General features: G+C 33.8%; 1 protein-coding gene across 1 annotated transcript; it reads left to right on the top strand.

Moving 5' to 3' along the window:
- The first annotated feature begins 13,998 nt into the window (after positions 1 to 13,998).
- On the top strand, positions 13,999 to 19,159 carry LOC100815297 (disease resistance protein RUN1). The gene is made up of 5 exons (XM_006599100.4): positions 13,999 to 14,610; positions 15,531 to 16,632; positions 16,789 to 17,064; positions 17,181 to 17,948; positions 18,446 to 19,159. The coding sequence occupies exons 1-5, from the start codon at positions 14,120 to 14,122 to the stop codon at positions 18,932 to 18,934; spliced, it is 3,126 nt and encodes a 1,041-aa protein (XP_006599163.1). The 5' UTR covers positions 13,999 to 14,119; the 3' UTR covers positions 18,935 to 19,159.
- Positions 19,160 to 19,596: the final 437 nt, after the last annotated feature.

Below are 19,596 nucleotides of genomic sequence, written 5' to 3'. Positions count from 1 at the left end.
AAGAATAGAGAGAAAAGTGGTAAGGCTAAAAACACAAAATTTAACAAGCATAGTCTCCCACCAAAAGACAAATGCCTACGCTTCCAATTATTAAGTTTCTCAGAGAACTTTTGAATAATGGGCTCCCAAGTGGCTTCTTTTGAGGGATTAGACCCAATAGGAATTCCCGGTACATAAAAGGAATATTCATTACTCTACAATTCAATATGGAAGCAAAGAAATCCACTCTTTCATTAGACACTCCTATCCCCGTCAACTTGCTTTTCAAAAAAATTATTTTCAAGCTAGAAGTAAGCTCAAAGAATCTAAGTATAACTTTCATAGTAATCACATTTTTCAAGGAATTTTTAGCAAAAGAATAGAGTACCATCCGCAAATTGTAACCTCCACTTATAATCTCCAACTAAACTCTTTTTCTTCGCTTCCTGCATCAATCCCGCCAAACCCTCCACCACAAAAAGAGGAATGGTGCTAAAGGATCACCTTATCTCAACCCTCTTTGCATGCCAAACTCTTCCATGTGGATCCCGTTCACAAGAACCGAAACCGATGCCGATTCTGCACACCCTTTGATCCACTTTATCCACACCTCACAAAATTCCAACCTCCTCATCATGTAGAATAAAAACTGTCAAGACATTTAGTCATAGGCTTTTCCAAAATCAACTATAAAGATCAAATGCTTCTTTTTGTTGTCTTTATTCACTTCATCAACCACTTCATTTGCCATCATTACTCCATTAAGCATAAACCTCCCTCCAATAAAGGTTTTGGACCCCAATCCACCACCCTATTCTTCAATACATGAGGTAGACACAATTCTTTAGAGACTAGAAATCTATCTAGTCTACTTTTACAATGACTATTTGGCTTATACCATGTAAACCTTATTCCCAATAAAGGTGTATCCACTAGCTCCTTGTCTTGAATAAAGATGTTGAACTCCCTTATCTCCAATCCTCCAACACCTTTATTCACCTCTGCCCTCCTTTCCTCCAATATTCTCACCTCATTGAAATCCCCTAAAAGACACCAAAATTCCTTTGAATTTTTTTTTAGCTTCAATAACTCATCCCACAACCTTCTCGTTTCACTCATCACACAAGAAGAATATACATTAATAATGATACAAGATATATTCTTTTCTTTCCACACCCCCTAACACCTAAAAATCCATCTCCCGCGAATGATTCAGTAAGTTGGAATGCTTCCTTCTTCCATAGTATTACCAATCCTCCTTCCTTATTCATCACCTTTTTTCTACCCACACTACCTCATTGTTGCCCCAAAGAGAATGGTAGAAGCCCTCCTCCATTTTTTCTAATTTTATTTTTGCATACACACTACCTCCGCTTCTTCCTCCTCTACAATTTTCTTTATTTCTCTATTTTTCAATGTTCCCCCATACCTTGAATATTAAAACTCAACATCTTCATAATACCACTTTGCTGAAACCCACCTCATCCCCTACATTGAATTTTCTTTTCTTATCTCTTGCTTCTGGTTCTCCTATTTTTTTAACATCTTCCCTCTCTCATGCATAACTGGATACTTCTAATTGGTCTCCCAACTTCCAAATCACGCTTCCCTCTGTCTCCCCATTTTCCCACCCTCTAATACTTTGTCCTTCCAAACTAGACCTTTCTGACCTGGACCTTGCCATAATTCGAATAGTTGTGTCTATTCCAGCTTGATTGCTTTGTTCCCTTGTGCATGCCTTTCCTTTTAAATGTTGGATTATTTTAACGCCTCTTTTAATTTGTCCCCCTTGTACTACTAGCTCTTCTTTGGAGTTTATATTGCTTTTGTTCTGGTCCTATTTCTTGTAGTTACATTGGGGCTTTATATGTTTCACTTGTCTGCCATTCAAATGACCTTTTTTGCGACATATATGGGCTTTCTTTTGGTCTACAACATCCCCCTTGAAGTACCTGAAACACACTAGAAGGGGGGTTGAATAGTGTGATGGATAAAAACTTGATCTTTCAAAAACTATTAAAAACTTTTCTCAAACAGATATCAATGGATGAAAGGTTTCATCCAAGGGGTTTTAAATCATGTTGTGCTAAGAAACACCAGTTCACAAAAATTGGACATAGTAGTGTAGAAGTGATTTATAGAAAAGAACTAGTTATATAGAAGCAGTAAAGAAAACAAAAAGGTTTTATATTGGTTCACCCCTACTCTTGGGCTGCGACAAGTTCTTCTTCAAACTTTGAAGGGTTCCACCAATCAAATCTTTGATTACAACCAAGTATTCTCTATGTCACTTCTGGCTACAATGAGTACTCTCTAGGTCACTCCTGGCACTACACTTAATCTCCCCCTGAGATTAAGACCCAAATATTCTTTGTCACTATGTCACTTCTAACTTTCACAAACAATATACGTTTGATAGAAAATGTACTTATTCACTCAAAGAATGTTTACACAATAAGCTTAAATACAATGAAACTCGCTAACTTAGCAAAGCTAAGATTCACTCTATTTGCTTAAGTTTCTTTTGTCCAGCGGACTAACAATATTACAATACTTGTTCGTTTTGTCTTAGAATATTCTCTTGTAATTTGACTTTTTTTTACACAAATATCTTCAAGCTTTATATAGACTTCTGAGCTTTGATCCGTTGAGAGATCCCAACTAGCTGTTGTCTAATAGCTTTGGCGCTTGACACAAGGTCGCTAGAGAGAGGGAGGGGGGGGGGGGGGGGGGCACAAACACTTTCTGCATCATATCTTTAGAGATGTACAGTTTTTCAGTGTTGCCTAGTGCTCAGAGCTGACTTTCATTGTATGAATCGAAGGAAACATTAACAACATAAGAAAAGAGAAATTAAGAATGTCAAGACAAGACAATATAAATCTTCCCTGAGAATCTTACTGAGCCTATGGACGTTACTTTCTTGTGAATGTTTTCAGTACTTGAGGATCGAGTAACTGCTCCATTGCTTTTGTACTGTGAGTCAAGTGCTAAAGCACTTGTCTTCTCAAGGTTGGACGCTGAAGCAGTATCGTCCAACGACAGATACTTAGTTTTTCGTCTAGAGCCTTTCGGTTCATGTTTTTCTACTTGTATCTCATAGAGATGTATATGAACCTGTAGCTTAAGCATGAAAGATTAATACATAAAATTTATACTTTGTTAACATCAAAATCTTAGGGATTTAATTGTTTGGTACAGTCCAATGTGACTTAGACACAACTAGACTTAACAATCGAGCCCTTTTTGATGATGACAATTAGTATAAATTTTGATACCACAAGAATAAGATAATGAGATTAGGATCAAAGTATCAGAGCAGTTTAGGATGTATTGTCACACACTGCTTGCTCTTTGTTTCTATCTTTGAAGAAAATATCTTTGGCATTCAACAAACTTGTTAATTATCAGAGTATAAAGATATCTTTCAAAAACATAATCAGAGCAGATATTGCTTAATTAGAGCAATTATGTGAGGATAAATGAAACTCTCCTTGAGTTCATTACCTTATGCAAATATCAAAGAATATGTATTAATCAGAGCATACATGAAAACAAAGCATACATAGTATCAGAGCATATATGTGTAGGGAATTGTAAAATATGAAAGACATACATATGTGACCACCATAACACTTGTTTTATTAAAAAACGTATGAGTACAAGTGTTAAAAATCAAAATTCCTTTTCTACTTTCTCCCCCTTTGTCATTAGCAAAAGACTTGGGTTCGAAGAGAAAAAGGAAATGATTTTGGACAATAGAGTCAACCCTCAATGGACAGAGGTGAAGGGTTTGATGATGGTGACTTTGGTGATGAAGGCAGAGGCATGGGCACAAGGTTTTCAAATATTGTGGGTGCGGAAGTAGGAGCTGGTGGTGGTGAAGGAGGTTGGATGGTTAGAGGCAGCCTCTATTGCATAAGTATATTCATGTTGAAAAGGACAGAGTCATTGAAGGACTTGAGCAAAGATTCTAAGGTGTTCTTGATCAACAAATTTGTTTCAATGCGTTCAACAAGGAATCATTTTTCCATAGTTTCTTCCAGATTGGCCTATTAAAGGTGCAACATTTCTTGAATCCTCTCTTCAGACACACCGTTGGAGTAAGGGCGGTCAAAAGAGTTACCTCACATGCAGTATTGGAAGTGATAATCGTTGCAAGGGCATCTTCAACAATAGGTTGGGAAGAGACTTCAACAAGCGAAGGTTCAACTGCATCCACCTAGGGTCCAAGATGAGCGTGTAAGTTGTTGAACAACTTTTTAGATTTGAGCTTCTCCTATTGTTGCTTAGCTTTTGCCTCATCTTGCATCTCCATAAGTTGGTAGTTAAGCTTGTCCTATTTTTATTGGAGTTCAACAACCATTCCTTGTCCTGGAACCCAAGGGTTCTTATCAGGAGAGAATAAATTACCTTTGAGTTCTGGATGTCTTGCCCAAGTAGTGACAATTACTCTTCACATTGCAGCTTTAGGGTATTGGTGCAAGTTGAAAATGAATCAAGTGCAAATAGAAAGGATTCCATCAATAAGGCACTTATAAAACTTATCATCTCCCTCTTGCCTCAAGAAGCACATTTACCAATCGTTGAATCTATAAATCTTTATTGGATGCAAGATTTTTACCATGCATATATGATTGGATGTGTCTTCCTTGTCATACTCTAATGTGGATGCAATACGTGGGGTATCATACATGTCTTTGAAGTAAAAGATCATGGCATCATTTTGATCAAACTCAGCGTCTAGCTTCAGAGTAATAGTCTTTTTAGCCGCATCTCGAGTGAAGTACCTGCTCCAATCATAGGGAATTGGACACAAGGCAATATTGTCTTTGGGGCCAGGATGAGGCATTGGCTTGGTATGAGGAGGCACCTTTCCTTTCTTTTTATCCAGGTCTAATGGAGGCAACCTCAAAGCTATTCTATTTGGCATGAACTTAATGGTTGTAGTTGGTGGAATGTGAATTCCTGAAGGGTAGCTTTGTCACTAGTCAGTTAGAGCGCACCGTATCACAAAGAGAATCATATTGATATGATAGCTTTAGAAGTCCTCTTACGAGGCTATGCTTTTAAAGCTTTGAGATTAACCCCAAGCTAGCATGACCAAACTTCTTATGTCATACCTAATGATTCTTTTTGATTGAGATTAAGCACGTCACCTTTTGACTAGACAGATCACCAAGTTTAATCTTATAGAGATTTCCTTGTCCCTTAGCAGAGAAGAGTGAAGAATTGTACTTACTCTGGATGATACACATTAACTTGTTAAAGGTGACATTGTTTCCATTGTCACACAATTGACTTATGATTAGAAGATTATGCTTCAACCCTTTAACAAGTAAAACATTATCTATAAGAGGATAGGGAGGAATACATACTTTACCTACATTTGTTATTAGACCTTTTTTATTCCCTCCGAAAGTGACCACCACCACCAGACATAGGGCTTAGGGATTGGAACATAGACTTTTTTCCTGTCATGTGTCATGACCAGCCACTGTCCAAGTCTCATGACTGGTGTTTCTTTCTTGCTATTAAGGAGGTCTGCAATAGGAATTATTTTTCTCTTTGGTACCCAAATCTTTTTGGGTCTTTTTCCTTGTTAGCATGTGGGTGTTGGTAAGCGCTGGATGGACCCCTTAATGGGTTGCCCTTTTCAAGGAGGTCCTTGCACTTATGAGTTTCATGACCTATTTTTATAGAGAAATAGAAAACGATGACTTCTTTACCATGTACAATCTTTTTGCCTTTGAAACCATGGTTAGATTTGTCTTTGTGGTTTCTTTACACCTTAATAATTTTGCTATGGGCTTCATGACCACCAACAAATTTGCCTAGTTTATCTTTCAGGGTTTCTATCTCCTCATAGAGTTTTACAATCTAAGGAGGTAGTTCTTTCAAGACCTCATGTCCCTTAAGCTTACAGTTCAAATCAAAAGCCATCTTTTTGTCATGCTGACATTCCATCCAGAGATCTGAGTCCTTCTTTTTCAGATTATCAAGTTCATCATTAGCAAAGGTGCATTCTTTTTGAAGTAAGAGTTTTTGTTTAAGAATTTCCTTGTGCCATTCTTCTGAATCTTCAAGAGTTGTGGTTAAGGATTTTACCTTCTCTTCCAAGTCTTGAAAATCCTTACGAAGACTTTTGCATCCACTAGATACCTTTTCATCCAGTAGTGCCTTGACTTCCTCACAAACAGAGGCATCTTATACACTACCAGAGGAAGTGGTTTCCAGGACAAAATCAACCTAGTGAACTTTATGAGCTTTCTTGAGATCCTCATGCTCTCTTTCAAGATGTTGAAAACTTTTATTTAGTTTTCTATAAGCTTTAGAAATGCTAGTAGAGGTAGATAGAAGTTGATTATATCTTTTAATTAATTATTCTACAGATTTGAATATTACCTCTTCACCATCAGAGTTGGCAATGTCATCAGGCTGAGAGTCCTCATCATCTAAACTTACGTCCAGTGTTGGGTCTGCCTTGCTGGTGAACGCATTGGCCATTAGACATAGGTTGGCTTCTTCTTCACCATCCTCGTCAGATGAGGAATTGTCCAGGTCCTCCCAAGTGCTCATGAGGCTCGTCTTTTTGGGCTTGAAGAATTTCTTCTTCTTATCCTTTAGCTTTTCAAGGTCAGGACATTCCAACTTGAAGTGCCCTAGTTTCTAGCATTCATCCCATATGATTGGATTTTTCTCTTTCTTATGGAAGGATCTTTTGGATAATCCGTTGAACCTGAAGGAGTTCTTATTTTTCCACATCTTTATGATCTTTCTTGTGACCGGACTTAGCTCATCATCTTCTTCATCATAGTCATCATCATCAGACTCTTCTTTGGAATCATCGTTAACAACAAGGGCTTTGGATGATGACTCTTTGGACGCAAAGCTGCATTTTGGTCTTTGAGTTGTAAGGGTTAGCGACTTCCCTTTCTTTGTTCCTTCATCTTGATCAAGCTTTTGCTCATGGACTTTAAGAATCCCAACAAGCTCTTCAAGAGTCATTGAATCAAGATTCTTGATGGCTCTTAAAGTTGTAATTTGCGGTCTTCACTTTCAAGATAAACTTTGCAAGATTTATCAATGTGGTCATAATTATCATAATGTCTACCTAGAGAGTGAAGCTCCTTCAGAATGGTTTGGAAGCGTCCAAACATGGTTTGGATATCTTCTCCCTCTTCTATACTGAAGAGTTCATACTTACGTGTCAAAAGGCTCAACTTGTTACGTTTTACTCCAAAGGATCCTTTTGTAGGTAATGGCTAAGGTGTCCAACATCTATTTGGCGCTTCTGAAATTGCGAACCTTGGAATATTCTTCTTGTGATAGAGTGCATAGCAGAGCGTTTATTGTGTTTGACTTGAGAAGAAATCTAGATTTATGATCATCCTTCCATTTGTCCCTATGGATCTCGTTCTTTTGAGCGTCTAGGGGAATGTGATTTCCCTTTTTTACAACATCCCACGTATCAATGTGAGTGGATTAAAAGAAGGAAATCATTTTTTCCCTTCCAGTAGTCATAGTTGGCTCCCTTGAACATGGAAGGCTTGTCCACAACATATCCTTCTTCCATCGTTTTAGGAGTTTTCTTCCCTCTACTATGTCAAGAGCTCAACCTAGAGGCCAAGCTTTGATACCAACTGAAATACCTGGAACACACTAGAAGGGGGGTTGAATAGTGTGATGGATAAAAACTTGGTCTTTCAAAAACTATTAAAAGCTTTTCTCAAACAGATATCGATGAACAAAAGGTTTTTTCCAAGGGGTTTGAAAATCATGTTGTGCTTAAAAAAACTAGTTCACAAAACTTGGATATAGTAGTGTAGAAGTGATTTATAGAAAAAAAAAACTAGTTATATAGAAACAGTAAAGAAAACAAAAAGGTTTTATACTGGTTCACCCCAACTCTTGGGCTACGATCAGTTCTCCTTCCAACCTTGAAGGGTTCCACCAATCAAATCTTTGATTACAATCAAATATTCTCTATGTTACTTCTGGTTACATGAAGTACTCTCTAGGCCACTCCTGACACTACACTTAATCTCTCCCAGAGATTAAGACCTAAGTATTCTTTGTCACTAAGTTAGAGAGATTAAGACCTAAGTATTCTTTGTCACTAAGTTACTCCTGGCTTTCACAAATAATTTATGTCTGATAGAAAATGTATTCTTAATCACTCAAAGAGTGTTTACACAATAAGCTTGAATACAATGAAACTCGCAAACTTAGCAAAGCTAAGATTCACTCAATTTGCTCAAGTTTCTTTCATCCAATGGACTAACAACATTACAACACTTGTTCATTTCGTCTCAGAATGTTCTCTTATAATTCGATTTTTTTACATGAACGCCTTCAAGCTTTATATAGACTTCAGAGCTTCAATCCATTGAGAGATCCCAACTGGTCGTTGTCTAATAGCTTTAGTGCTTGACACGAGGTCGTTACTGTACAGAGAGAGTGAGGACCACAAACACTTTTTGCAGCATATCTTCAGAGAAGTACAATTTGTCAGTGTCACCTAGTGCTCAGAGCTGATTTTCATCGTATGAATCGAAGGAAACGTTAACAACACAAGACAAGAGGAATTAAGAATGTCAAGACAAGACAATATAAATCTTCCCTTTTGTGTGCTATGGCGTGAGTTTCTTATTGAGCCTATGGATGTTACTTTCTTGTGAATGTTTTCAGTACTTGAGGATCGAGTAATTGTTTTATTGCTTTTTTATTGTGAGCCAAGTGCTAAAGGACTTGTCTTGTCAAGGTTAGACGTTGAAGCACTATCGTCATGATTGGTACTTTTTTTTTGTCTAGAGCTTTTCAGTCCGAGCTTTTCTGTTTGTATCTCATAGAGATGTATATGAACCTGTAGCTTAAGCATGAAAGGTTAATATACATAAAATTTATTCTTTGTTAACATCAAAACCTTAGAGATTTAATTGTTTGGTACAATCCAACGTGACTTGGACGCATCCAGACTTAACACACCTCATGCATGCATGCGCACAACCCTCCACACTATGTTGTCTGCCCCACATGTTGACCTCTGCTTTGTTTTATCGACCCACCCCAAAAATCTAATCCTCTGTCTCCCAAGGCTGTTCACTTACTACCTCTCATTCAGGGAGGGGTTTGTGGGTATCAATTCAACAATAATCGATTAATGGGGTTTAGGGGCATCAGCTTTTTAATAATTGATTATAAGGTTATGTCAATCAGTAAAGTGGTTGCTGATACGATTTTCTTTTTAGATTTTATCTATTAGTAATCAATTATAATTGTAAAAAATGATTCATGGTACGATTTTACTATTAGAGGAAAGCTAGTGACATAACACCCTAAAGAGATTGATTGAAATTTATTAAAAATAATTAACTTTGATAGATCTAAATTTTAAGTTAGAAAAAAAGTCATTAAATGAGGACTAAGATTCGCTAAATTAGTGATTTCTAATAAATTTCTAAGTTAGACTTGCCAATCATAAAGTGTTGCTATTGAGACGAAAATGGTGATAGAGTGATATCTTGTGGGTGACTTGGCTTGTGAGAGATGATAATGATACTTACCTGTATGGGGAAGAGTCTTGTTGAGTCAAAATGACATTTATGTCTTAAAGACAAATTAGGATCCTGAACTATTTTGATTAGATATAAATAAATACAAATGTTATTTTGTATTTGTGTGTTTTATGAGAGCATACCTTTCAACATCTGCGTTTGATGTTTTCAGATGATAGATAGATAAATTTATGATTTGATACAACATGTGTGATGACATTTAAAACTTCATTTAATATTTTTTGTTTGAGATTTTGTTTGCAGAAACATTCTTCTAGGCCTATAAAGAATAAATGAAGTGAAGATCTGGTATGCCACATGTGCTATCAAAAGAAAAACTCTGCTATGCAGGACCTACTCAAAGGACGTGCATTAAATGCACCTAACAACCTTCTTTCATCAGACGAAGATCAAGTGAAGATTTACCCGGTGTCAGACAATGGATACTTGAAGATGAGACCTATATAAACCAGAAGCTTTGAAGATTGAAGCCATAGATCTCGCGCAAAAACTTTCATCTCTCCTTGTGTTTGATAATTCTTTGTTTTCTCTTTACTTTTATTTGACCCTGGTCTAAATGTTTTTTTCGTTTGAAAACATCTTATGTTTTGCAAACTTGTTTTCTCATCGTGTGAGTGTTTTTGTTATAAAATATGTCATATGTTTTTACTAAGTTTTCTTCTAAGATGAAAATTTTTGTTGGTTTAAGAAAATGTTTAAAATTTAAGCTAAAATCACAATTCAACTCTCATTCTGGTTTATATTTGCCTTTACAAGTCTAAAGGGAACATTTATGTCCATTGTAAACTAGCTTAATAATTATATCTAAATTTTTTTTAAAATGAAAGTTAATTTATGTTTGTCTACTATCATAAAAAATGATTTTAATGAGAAAATATTCAAAATAATTTATACTTTTAATTAGATGCTAAATTCTTTTCAACTTTTGATTATTTTAAAGAGCTAAAACAAATGCAGGAAATTTTTTTAAAAAAAGGTATTTTTATGAAAATATAACAATCAAATGTTATTCTAAGTTTAGAATTACAATGACCACAATGCATTTAAAATTAATTTTGAATTAAAATAATGACTTTTGCATTCAATAAATTTTTTACACTAGATTTTATTATAACTTGATTTCTGAATACAAAACTTGAAACCTAAATCACTACACTACAAAATCAATTTTTATCAAAACTTCATATCCAAATACAAATGCGTATGTATGATAAATATATTAATTTTTACAATAATTATTTCAAAACAAATTATACAGTGCTATGATTTTTAATTTATTGATAGTAACTTATTTTAGGGTCACGGTATAAAATATTTTTTTTACAAAAAAAAATCTATATAATGACAATTTAAAGAAGTTTTATACTATCATCTAATTATAAATTGTTATGTATGATAATTTTATTACTTGTAATAATAATTACTTCAAAAATAATATTGTGGTTGACAATATATAAAAATTAATATATTTTATGAATGATAAATAATTTATACATTAATACTATAAAAAGTTCTTACAACATCATTCAATTACAAATTATTATATATAATAAATTTATTAACTTTTATAATAAGTATTTCAAATTTAATAATATTAATAATTGACTAAAAATATAATTTTTTAAAATATTAATATATAATAATTATAAATTTTTCACAAAATCAATTTCTTTAAAAAAATAATTTTATTCAAATTTTATACTTACAAACACACAACTTTTCTTATGCCTAAAAACCACGTGATTTAATAGTTTCACAATTAATATCAAATAAGTTCAAAATAAGCTCATTCATAAATAAATAAATAAATAATTCATTTTGATCCTTGAAAGCATGGAGTCATGATAATTAGATGTCTAAAAGATGAAAAAATAAAATTATATGTAAATGTAGGAAAAGGTGCGACAAATTTGTTCTACTATTAATTTGTTATGTTAATCAAAATCAAATATGTGTCTATGTGACACATTTGACAATAACATGTTACACCTCCACAAGTTGACTTTTTAATTTAGTTTCTAAATTTAACAATTATTAATATTTTAGTCCCTAAATTTAATTATTTATTAACATTGTGATCCCTGAACTTTACATGGACAGCCATTTAGATCCTAATTTTTTTTTCAAATTTTTAATTAAATTCCACGTTGCATGTAAATTATTAGTATAGATGTCACTATATCTCCTTACTTCCATTTCATATTTCTCATATTTTTCACATTCTTCTTCCACACTTTATAGTTCATCTTGACTTTCACATACAATTTATCATTTATTCAACTAAAATATCAATTCTACTAATAAAAATAACATAAAAACATCTTACAAAACTATTTTTTTAATAAACATTGTCTAACTTCTTTTTAGAAGTTTCATTTTATTCAATTATACATTTTCAAATAGCTTCTTCAACACTTTCAAATAACCATTATATTTTCTAAAATATTGGATCATTTTTCTTTGATCATCAATCATGTGTCATTCACTCCTATGAATCCTATGTCACCCTTTCCACTTTCACATTAAATTTTTTCACTCTCTATACTCCAAAAAAGATAAAAAAAAAAAATGAAAACAACACGTTTTGCATGCCACCCAAAGGTTATGTCTTCTAATACTCCACCCTTAAATTAAATAACAATGTAAAAAGTGTAAAGACGGAAAAAAAAGATCTAAAAAAATAATTCTAAAACTTTTATTTTTCTCCCTTTGGCAACAGAGGAGGGGCAAAGAAGGTAACCGTGTGGGATTTGGGAGAAAAATGAAAGAAAATGGAGGAGGAAGTGAAGGGGTCGTGTGGAATTGAAGAAAAAATAAATAAAGGGAGGAGGAAGTGTCCTTGGTAAAAAGTAGTGTTGGATGTGAAACCTACAAAAGTAAGTTAAGAATTTAAAGTGGATTCTATCGGTAGAGCAAAGATAAAGATGAATTTTTGTATTTCATGTGATAGTACATGATCCACTAGTCTAAGAGCCCAAAATGGATTCAATAATAACTACCATTGAAGATACTTTACAATAATAACTCAATTTGTTACATTTTTTTTTATATTTAGAGATAATTTTAATTTTTTATCATTTAGAGACTAACCGTTAACACTAGAGGTAAACCCAGGCTTCAATGAATGAGAGGATCAAAATCAAATAAATATGTAAGCATTAAATTCATACAAAATATTTATATATTTTCTAAAATGATTTAAAAACATGTAATAGAGAATACATTTAGATAGAAAATATTAAACAGATTTTCATTCAATGAAAAAAATCTGTTTTAAAAGACCTTAAATTACAAATGACAATAACTAATTTCATGCCACCAAGAACTTTAATGAATTTATAATAAAAATTAGTATTTATGTTAACTATATCTTACGAAAATTCCTTTTAATCATATTAAAAAAATGTACTAAATTTGAATAAGTTATGTTACCAACTAAATTATATTTTATGACAATAATAGCCAAACAACCAGGACAATATTAGCCAACAAAAGAATAATTTACATTCAAAAAGTTGGAAAATTGAAAAAGAAAATATTTGTTGTGACAATGGCTACAGCTTTGAAAGCAAATTATCATACTTTTAATGTAACTTGATATATATCTAATTTGTCTTCCTAAGATGGAGCACGTGGGTATGGAATTGTGCCCTAAGATGGAAAACACAATGAAACCTCTCAAGGTAAGCATTAAGAACAAAGACGAGACAAGAAGAACAAAGAGATTATAGAAAAATGATGATAGAAAAATAGAATGTTTATTGATTTGCCTTAAAATTTAAGTTGTCAATCTTTTATATATATATATATTATTTGTAAAATTTAACCCATTGACAATTTTTGTTATTCCTGAGAATAAAATTCAGGTAACAAAAAATTTATAACTATTCACATTCTACTCAACAACCTAAGCTAAATTCCTTGGTATCCATTTGAAAAACATTAATAAAATCATTTGATTACAAGCTACAATTATTTGTAACTTTTAAAATAACAATAATAAAAAAGAAAATGATTTTTAAATAATAAATAATACTCAAATATTTATCTAAAACAAACAAAAATGTATTATCTCTACAATAAATATTACAAAAGAATAAAATATTTTATTAAAATATGAAAATGATAAGTAATGCTTTAATAATATATTTACATACTTAAATTTCCAAAGCAAAATAATTACATAGGATTGATTTGTTTTTACATTACCTAATATAAAAAAAAATTTAAAAAATCAAGGGGGCCAAAACTCTTCGATGGTTATCGTGATTTATCGCTAATTAGTGTCTGATACTTTTAAGAATCAAAATAGGTGTTTATTAAAAAAAAATCAAAATAAGAGCGTTCACTTGACTCTAATTGAAGTCCATTCACTTTCGGAAATGACGCGCGTCTCTACGCGTTCATTTAAAATGAAGCGCGTTCATGTAAGTTAATACTAACACATTTCAGCAACAGTGCCACACTCGCTTTGCAGTTTGCATTATTGCAAATTAAACACATTACTACATCTCTCTCATCTCTCCTTTCTCTGCATCACAAACTCCAAAATCCGTTGACTAATGTCATCTTCTTCATTCTCAACAAAACCCCAATGGATCTACGATGTGTTCATCAACTTCAGGGGAGGAGACACTCGCAGGAACTTCGTCTCCCACCTCTACTACGCCCTCTCCAACGCCGGCGTCAACACCTTCTTCGACGAGGAGAATCTGCTCAAGGGCATGCAGCTGGAGGAGCTATCGCGCGCCATCGAGGGCTCGCAGATCGCCATCGTTGTCTTCTCCGAGACCTACACCGAGTCTTCGTGGTGCCTCTCCGAGCTCGAGAAGATCGTCGAGTGCCATGAAACCTACGGCCAGACGATCGTGCCCATATTCTACGACGTCGACCCGTCCGTCGTGCGCCACCCGACGGGGCACTTCGGTGACGCCCTGGAAGCGGCTGCGCAGAAGAAGTATTCCGCGAAGGATAGGGAGTATGGGTTTTCCAGGTGGAAAATCGCGCTCGCCAAAGCTGCGAATTTCTCTGGTTGGGATGTGAAGAATCACAGGTATATGTACATCAATCTGTACTTTGTAGTTTCTTTCTTGCTGTTGTATGTTATTTGAGACTGAAACAAACATGTTTTAAGCTTATGATATTCGTATACTCCTTTGGGTATTTTTTGTAATAACCCAATTAGTGGTTTTGCTTGGTCCTTTTTTTTTTTTTTTTAATATAAGAACCAATCTAGAATGTTTCTTACATTATTTTTTGTGCTTAAATATATTTTTTATCTTTAATTTTTGTGTTTGTTCCTTGATAATTTATTGTTTTGCGTGAAGTTCTTAATAAAATAATAATTTTATTTTTGTTCTTAATACTTATTTTCAGTTCATAATAAATTAGTGAATTTTGTACTTATTTTACATTGAGTTCTTAATAAAATAATAATTTTATTTTTGTTTTTAACACTTATTTTCAGTCCATAATAAATTAGTGAATTTTGTACTTGTTTCCTAATAAATTTCTTTCATTTGTTATTAGTCAGAACAAAATTTATTTCATTTTTCCATTTTTTCTCTCCTAGAAGTGCTTTTGGAGAAGTTAATCTAAATAGAGCTTTAGGCTCTTTGGATGTCTAACTTTTCCTTTAGGCCCTTATTCAGATACATATAGGTAATAAAAATTAAAGTCATAAATATATAACATATCAAAGAGATTAAAAGAATTAAAGCCTCCTAAAAAAAGGAATTAAAGCCAATAACAGTATTTGAAAATAGAGTAAGTGTATGCCTTGTTATTAATAGTAGGAGTAATTTTGGAAAGAACATATACATTTAGGAGAGATATAATGCTACTAACTAAATTAACTAATTTTTTTAGTCTTTATGAATTAGTTAATTGGTTCTTATAAACAGTACAAGAAAGAGTATCTTTCTAATACATGACCAATTTCTGACTGTTTTGTAATCGTTATTGAATTTGAAGGAATAAAGCTAAACTAGTGAAGAAAATTGTTGAAGACATTCTCACAAAGCTAGACTATGCACTCTTGTCTATTACCGAATTTCCTATTGGATTGGAACCCCGCGTGCAAGAAGTGATTGGAGTTATAGAAAATCAATCCACCAAGGTCTGTATCATAGGGATATGGGGAATGGGTGGATCGGGTAAAACTACCATTGCCAAAGCCATCTACAATCAAATTCATCGTAGATTCATGGACAAGAGTTTCATTGAAAATATTAGAGAAGTTTGTGAGACAGATGGTAGAGGACATGTTCATTTACAAGAACAACTTCTTTCAGATGTTCTAAAAACAAAGGAGAAGGTACGTAGCATTGGGATGGGAACAACTATGATTGACAAAAGACTTTCTGGAAAAAGGACGTTCATTGTACTTGATGACGTGAATGAGTTTGGCCAATTAAAAAACCTATGTGGAAATCGTAAATGGTTCGGTCAAGGAAGTGTAATAATCATTACAACTAGAGATCGACGTCTGCTTGACCAACTTAAAGTTGATTATGTTTATGATGTGGATAAAATGGACGAAAACGAGTCCCTTGAGCTTTTTAGTTGGCATGCATTCAATGAAGCAAAACCAAAAGAAGACTTCAATGAGCTTGCAAGAAATGTAGTTGCTTATTGTGGAGGACTACCACTAGCTCTTGAAGTCCTTGGTTCTTATTTAAATGAGAGGAGAAAGAAAGATTGGGAGAGTGTATTATCAAAACTAGAAAGAATACCCAATGATCAAGTTCAAGAGAAATTAAGAATAAGCTTTGACGGTTTAAGCGATCACATGGAAAAGGATATATTTCTTGATATATGTTGTTTCTTTATTGGTAAAGACAGAGCCTATATTACTGAGATACTAAAAGGTTGTGGGCTACATGCTGATATTGGAATAACAGTTCTGATAGATCGTAGCCTCTTAAAAGTTGAAAAGAACAACAAACTTGGAATGCATCAATTGCTACGGGACATGGGAAGAGAGATAATTTGTGAAAGTTCAAGAAAGGAACCAGGGAAGCGGAGTCGATTGTGGTTTCATGAGGATGTACTTGATGTATTGACAAATAATACTGTAAGTACATTCTTTATATATATAGTTTTGAAACTTTAAAGTGTTTTCCTTTTCACATGCAATACCCGTGCGATTAGGCTGAGCTTTAATTATAACTTTCTTGTGCACTAACAAAGGAGTTTCCCATTTTTTTTTCCTTTGCTCTTATCATCACAGGGGACAGTGGCTATTGAGGGATTGGCTCTGAAATTGCATTTCGCCGGTAGAGATTGCTTCAACGCTTATGCTTTTGAGGAAATGAAGAGATTGAGACTGTTGCAACTTGATCATGTACAACTAACAGGAGATTATGGGTATCTTTCTAAGCAACTGAGATGGATCAGTTGGCAAGGGTTTCCTTCAAAATACATACCTAACAACTTTTATCTGGAAGGTGTGATTGCGATGGATTTAAAACACAGTAATCTGCGGCTATTCTGGAAAGAACCCCAGGTATCAGGCCATTTTCTTTTAAAACTCGGTTTACTAAAATAGTAATTGTTTCCACTTACCACTGTTTCATTTTTTATTTCTTCTCTAATCTTTTGCCAAAAACTATCTTGTTGTAGGTTTTGAAGTGGCTAAAAATCCTCAATCTTAGTCACTCCAAGTACTTGACCGAAACCCCTAACTTTTCAAAACTACCAAATCTTGAAAAGCTCATTCTCAAAGATTGCCCACGTTTGTGCAAGGTACACAAGTCCATTGGAGATCTCTGCAATCTTCATTTGATAAATTTGAAGGACTGTAAAACTCTAGGCAATCTGCCAAGGGGAGTTTATAAGTTGAAATCTGTAAAAACTCTCATTCTTTCGGGTTGTTCGAAGATTGACAAATTAGAAGAAGACATAGTGCAGATGGAATCCTTGACAACTCTAATTGCTGAAAATACTGCTCTGAAACAAGTGCCCTTTTCAATAGTCAACTCAAAAAGCATTGGCTATATATCCCTATGTGGATATGAAGGATTTGCACGAAATGTTTTTCCTTCTATCATTCGGTCTTGGATGTCACCAACATTGAATCCCCTATCTTATATTAGTCCGTTTTGTAGCACATCGTCATATCTAGTTTCCCTGGATATGCAAAGTTATAATTCGGGTGACCTTGGGCCAATGCTTAGAAGCCTTTCAAATCTTCGAAGTATTTTGGTGCGATGTGACACAGACTCTCAAATATCTAAACAAGTAAGAACAATTCTGGACAACGTATATGGTGTAAGTTGTACAGAATTGGAAATAACATCACAAAGTTCAGAGCATTACTTGAGGTCTTATTTAATTGGAATTGGAAGTTATCAAGATGTCTTCAATACTCTCAGTGATAGCATATCCGAGGTTCCTTTTTTTTTCTTTGTCTACTTACCTTCACTATTCATTTTAGCTATTAATTAAGAGAGCATGAAATATTTAAAGGAAACTTAAATGTTCACCTTCTTTTAGCACCTTTTCCTTCTATAATCACACGTCTTCATTTTAAAATACCTTATTTTATTTTTAATACTCAACAAGCTAAGTGATCATTCTCATTACATGGAAATTGATTCCCACTTTCTTCATGCTATGCTTGCTTCATCTTATAATCCCATTGAAATATAAGTTGAAAGACATGTATGACGTATACAGAAATGCATCCTAATGATCTGCTGTTGATCGATACACAACATAACTATTAACCAAATTTGTTTGCATTAATTGCCATAATTATGTTTTAATTTATGCGTTACATTGTTATTTTCTTAAAAATGCCCTGGAATGACAAAATAATGATTGTAGGAGTTCTTTTGAATATCAAAATTACATAAATGACTAAGCTTTCTTTGCTCATGCTACAGGGATTGACAACCAGTGAGTCTTCTGATGTTTTTCTCCCTAGTGACAATGATCCTTATTGGTTTGCCCATATGGGTGAGGGACATTCAGTGTTTTTTACTGTGCCTGAGGATTGTCGTATGAAGGGAATGACTTTGTGTGTAGTTTATTTATCCACTCCTGAAAGCAAAGCAATTGAATATCTTATTAGTGTTTTAATGGTTAATTACACAAGGTGTACCATCCAGATATTCAAGCGAGACACAGTTATTTCCTTTAATGATGTAGATTGGCATGACATAATATCACATTCAGGACCCGGAGACAAGGTGGAGATTTATGTGATTTTTGGGCATGGGTTGGTGGTCAAGAAGACAGCTGTCTATCTAATGTGTGATGAATCAATTGACAAGGGAATGGACCCTTCTCCTGAGCCAAAGATAGAGCCAAAGAAAAATGCCTTTGTAAAATTCATAAAGAAAATTGTATCAAGTAAAAATGAAGAGCAGTAGAGGTTTCAACCAATTATTACTGGGCATGCCAAAGTCATAGTATAGTATTCCTATTCATTTTCCTGGAGAGAGGACGCAATATCCTATGTTACATCGATGTATAGGAGAAATTCATTAATAACATTCCTCAAATCTTGTTAAGAGTTTATTTTCCATTGTGCTAGGCCTCATGCTTTCTGGACAAGGTATGATGCAATAAAATTGTTGCAAATATTTGGTGGATAACATGTATTCTAATTACTGTTTTAATTGACCAACTTTGGGTATATATATTCATAGGGCTGGAATTTCTGAAATAATTTTAATCTTCGAAGAGTATTGTTATGTGGAACATGCCTTCTTAAGAAAATATTTGGGTAATACCTTGAATTAAGATTGATTTCCTCTGGTTGTTGGTGAAATTGTCATAGATAAATATAAAGAGGACATTGAAGTGTGTGATCTTAGAAGGTTGCGGGGTATTATTTCTGTGTGAAATTTAAAAGATGGGAGAATTGAAAATGCAAATATTTTATATTATTTTGTTTTGCAAGGAAATTTTCATACACGCACATAGGTTGATGTTTCTAATTGTTTGCAAGTTGAGGTCAATCATTTGCATGAAGTGTGTTTGCTCTATTATTTCCTAACTATTGCTTAAGTATGTGATTTATCTCTGCAGT

This window comes from Glycine max, chromosome 16, assembly GCF_000004515.6.
Source record: "Glycine max cultivar Williams 82 chromosome 16, Glycine_max_v4.0, whole genome shotgun sequence".
Taxonomy (NCBI): Eukaryota; Viridiplantae; Streptophyta; class Magnoliopsida; order Fabales; family Fabaceae; genus Glycine; species Glycine max.
Note: the sequence above shows the minus strand (reverse complement) of the source record. Positions and strands in the feature narration are given on the sequence as shown.

Bases quoted from the DNA above. Each gene is read 5' to 3' on its own strand.
- LOC100815297 (XM_006599100.4), top strand. From the start codon at position 14,120: ATGTCATCTTCTTCATTCTCAACAAAACCCCAATGGATCTACGATGTG. The intron at 14,611-15,530 runs GTATATGTACAT...TTGAATTTGAAG, and splicing joins TGGGATGTGAAGAATCACAG to GAATAAAGCTAAACTAGTGA. The intron at 16,633-16,788 runs GTAAGTACATTC...TTATCATCACAG, and splicing joins ATGTATTGACAAATAATACT to GGGACAGTGGCTATTGAGGG.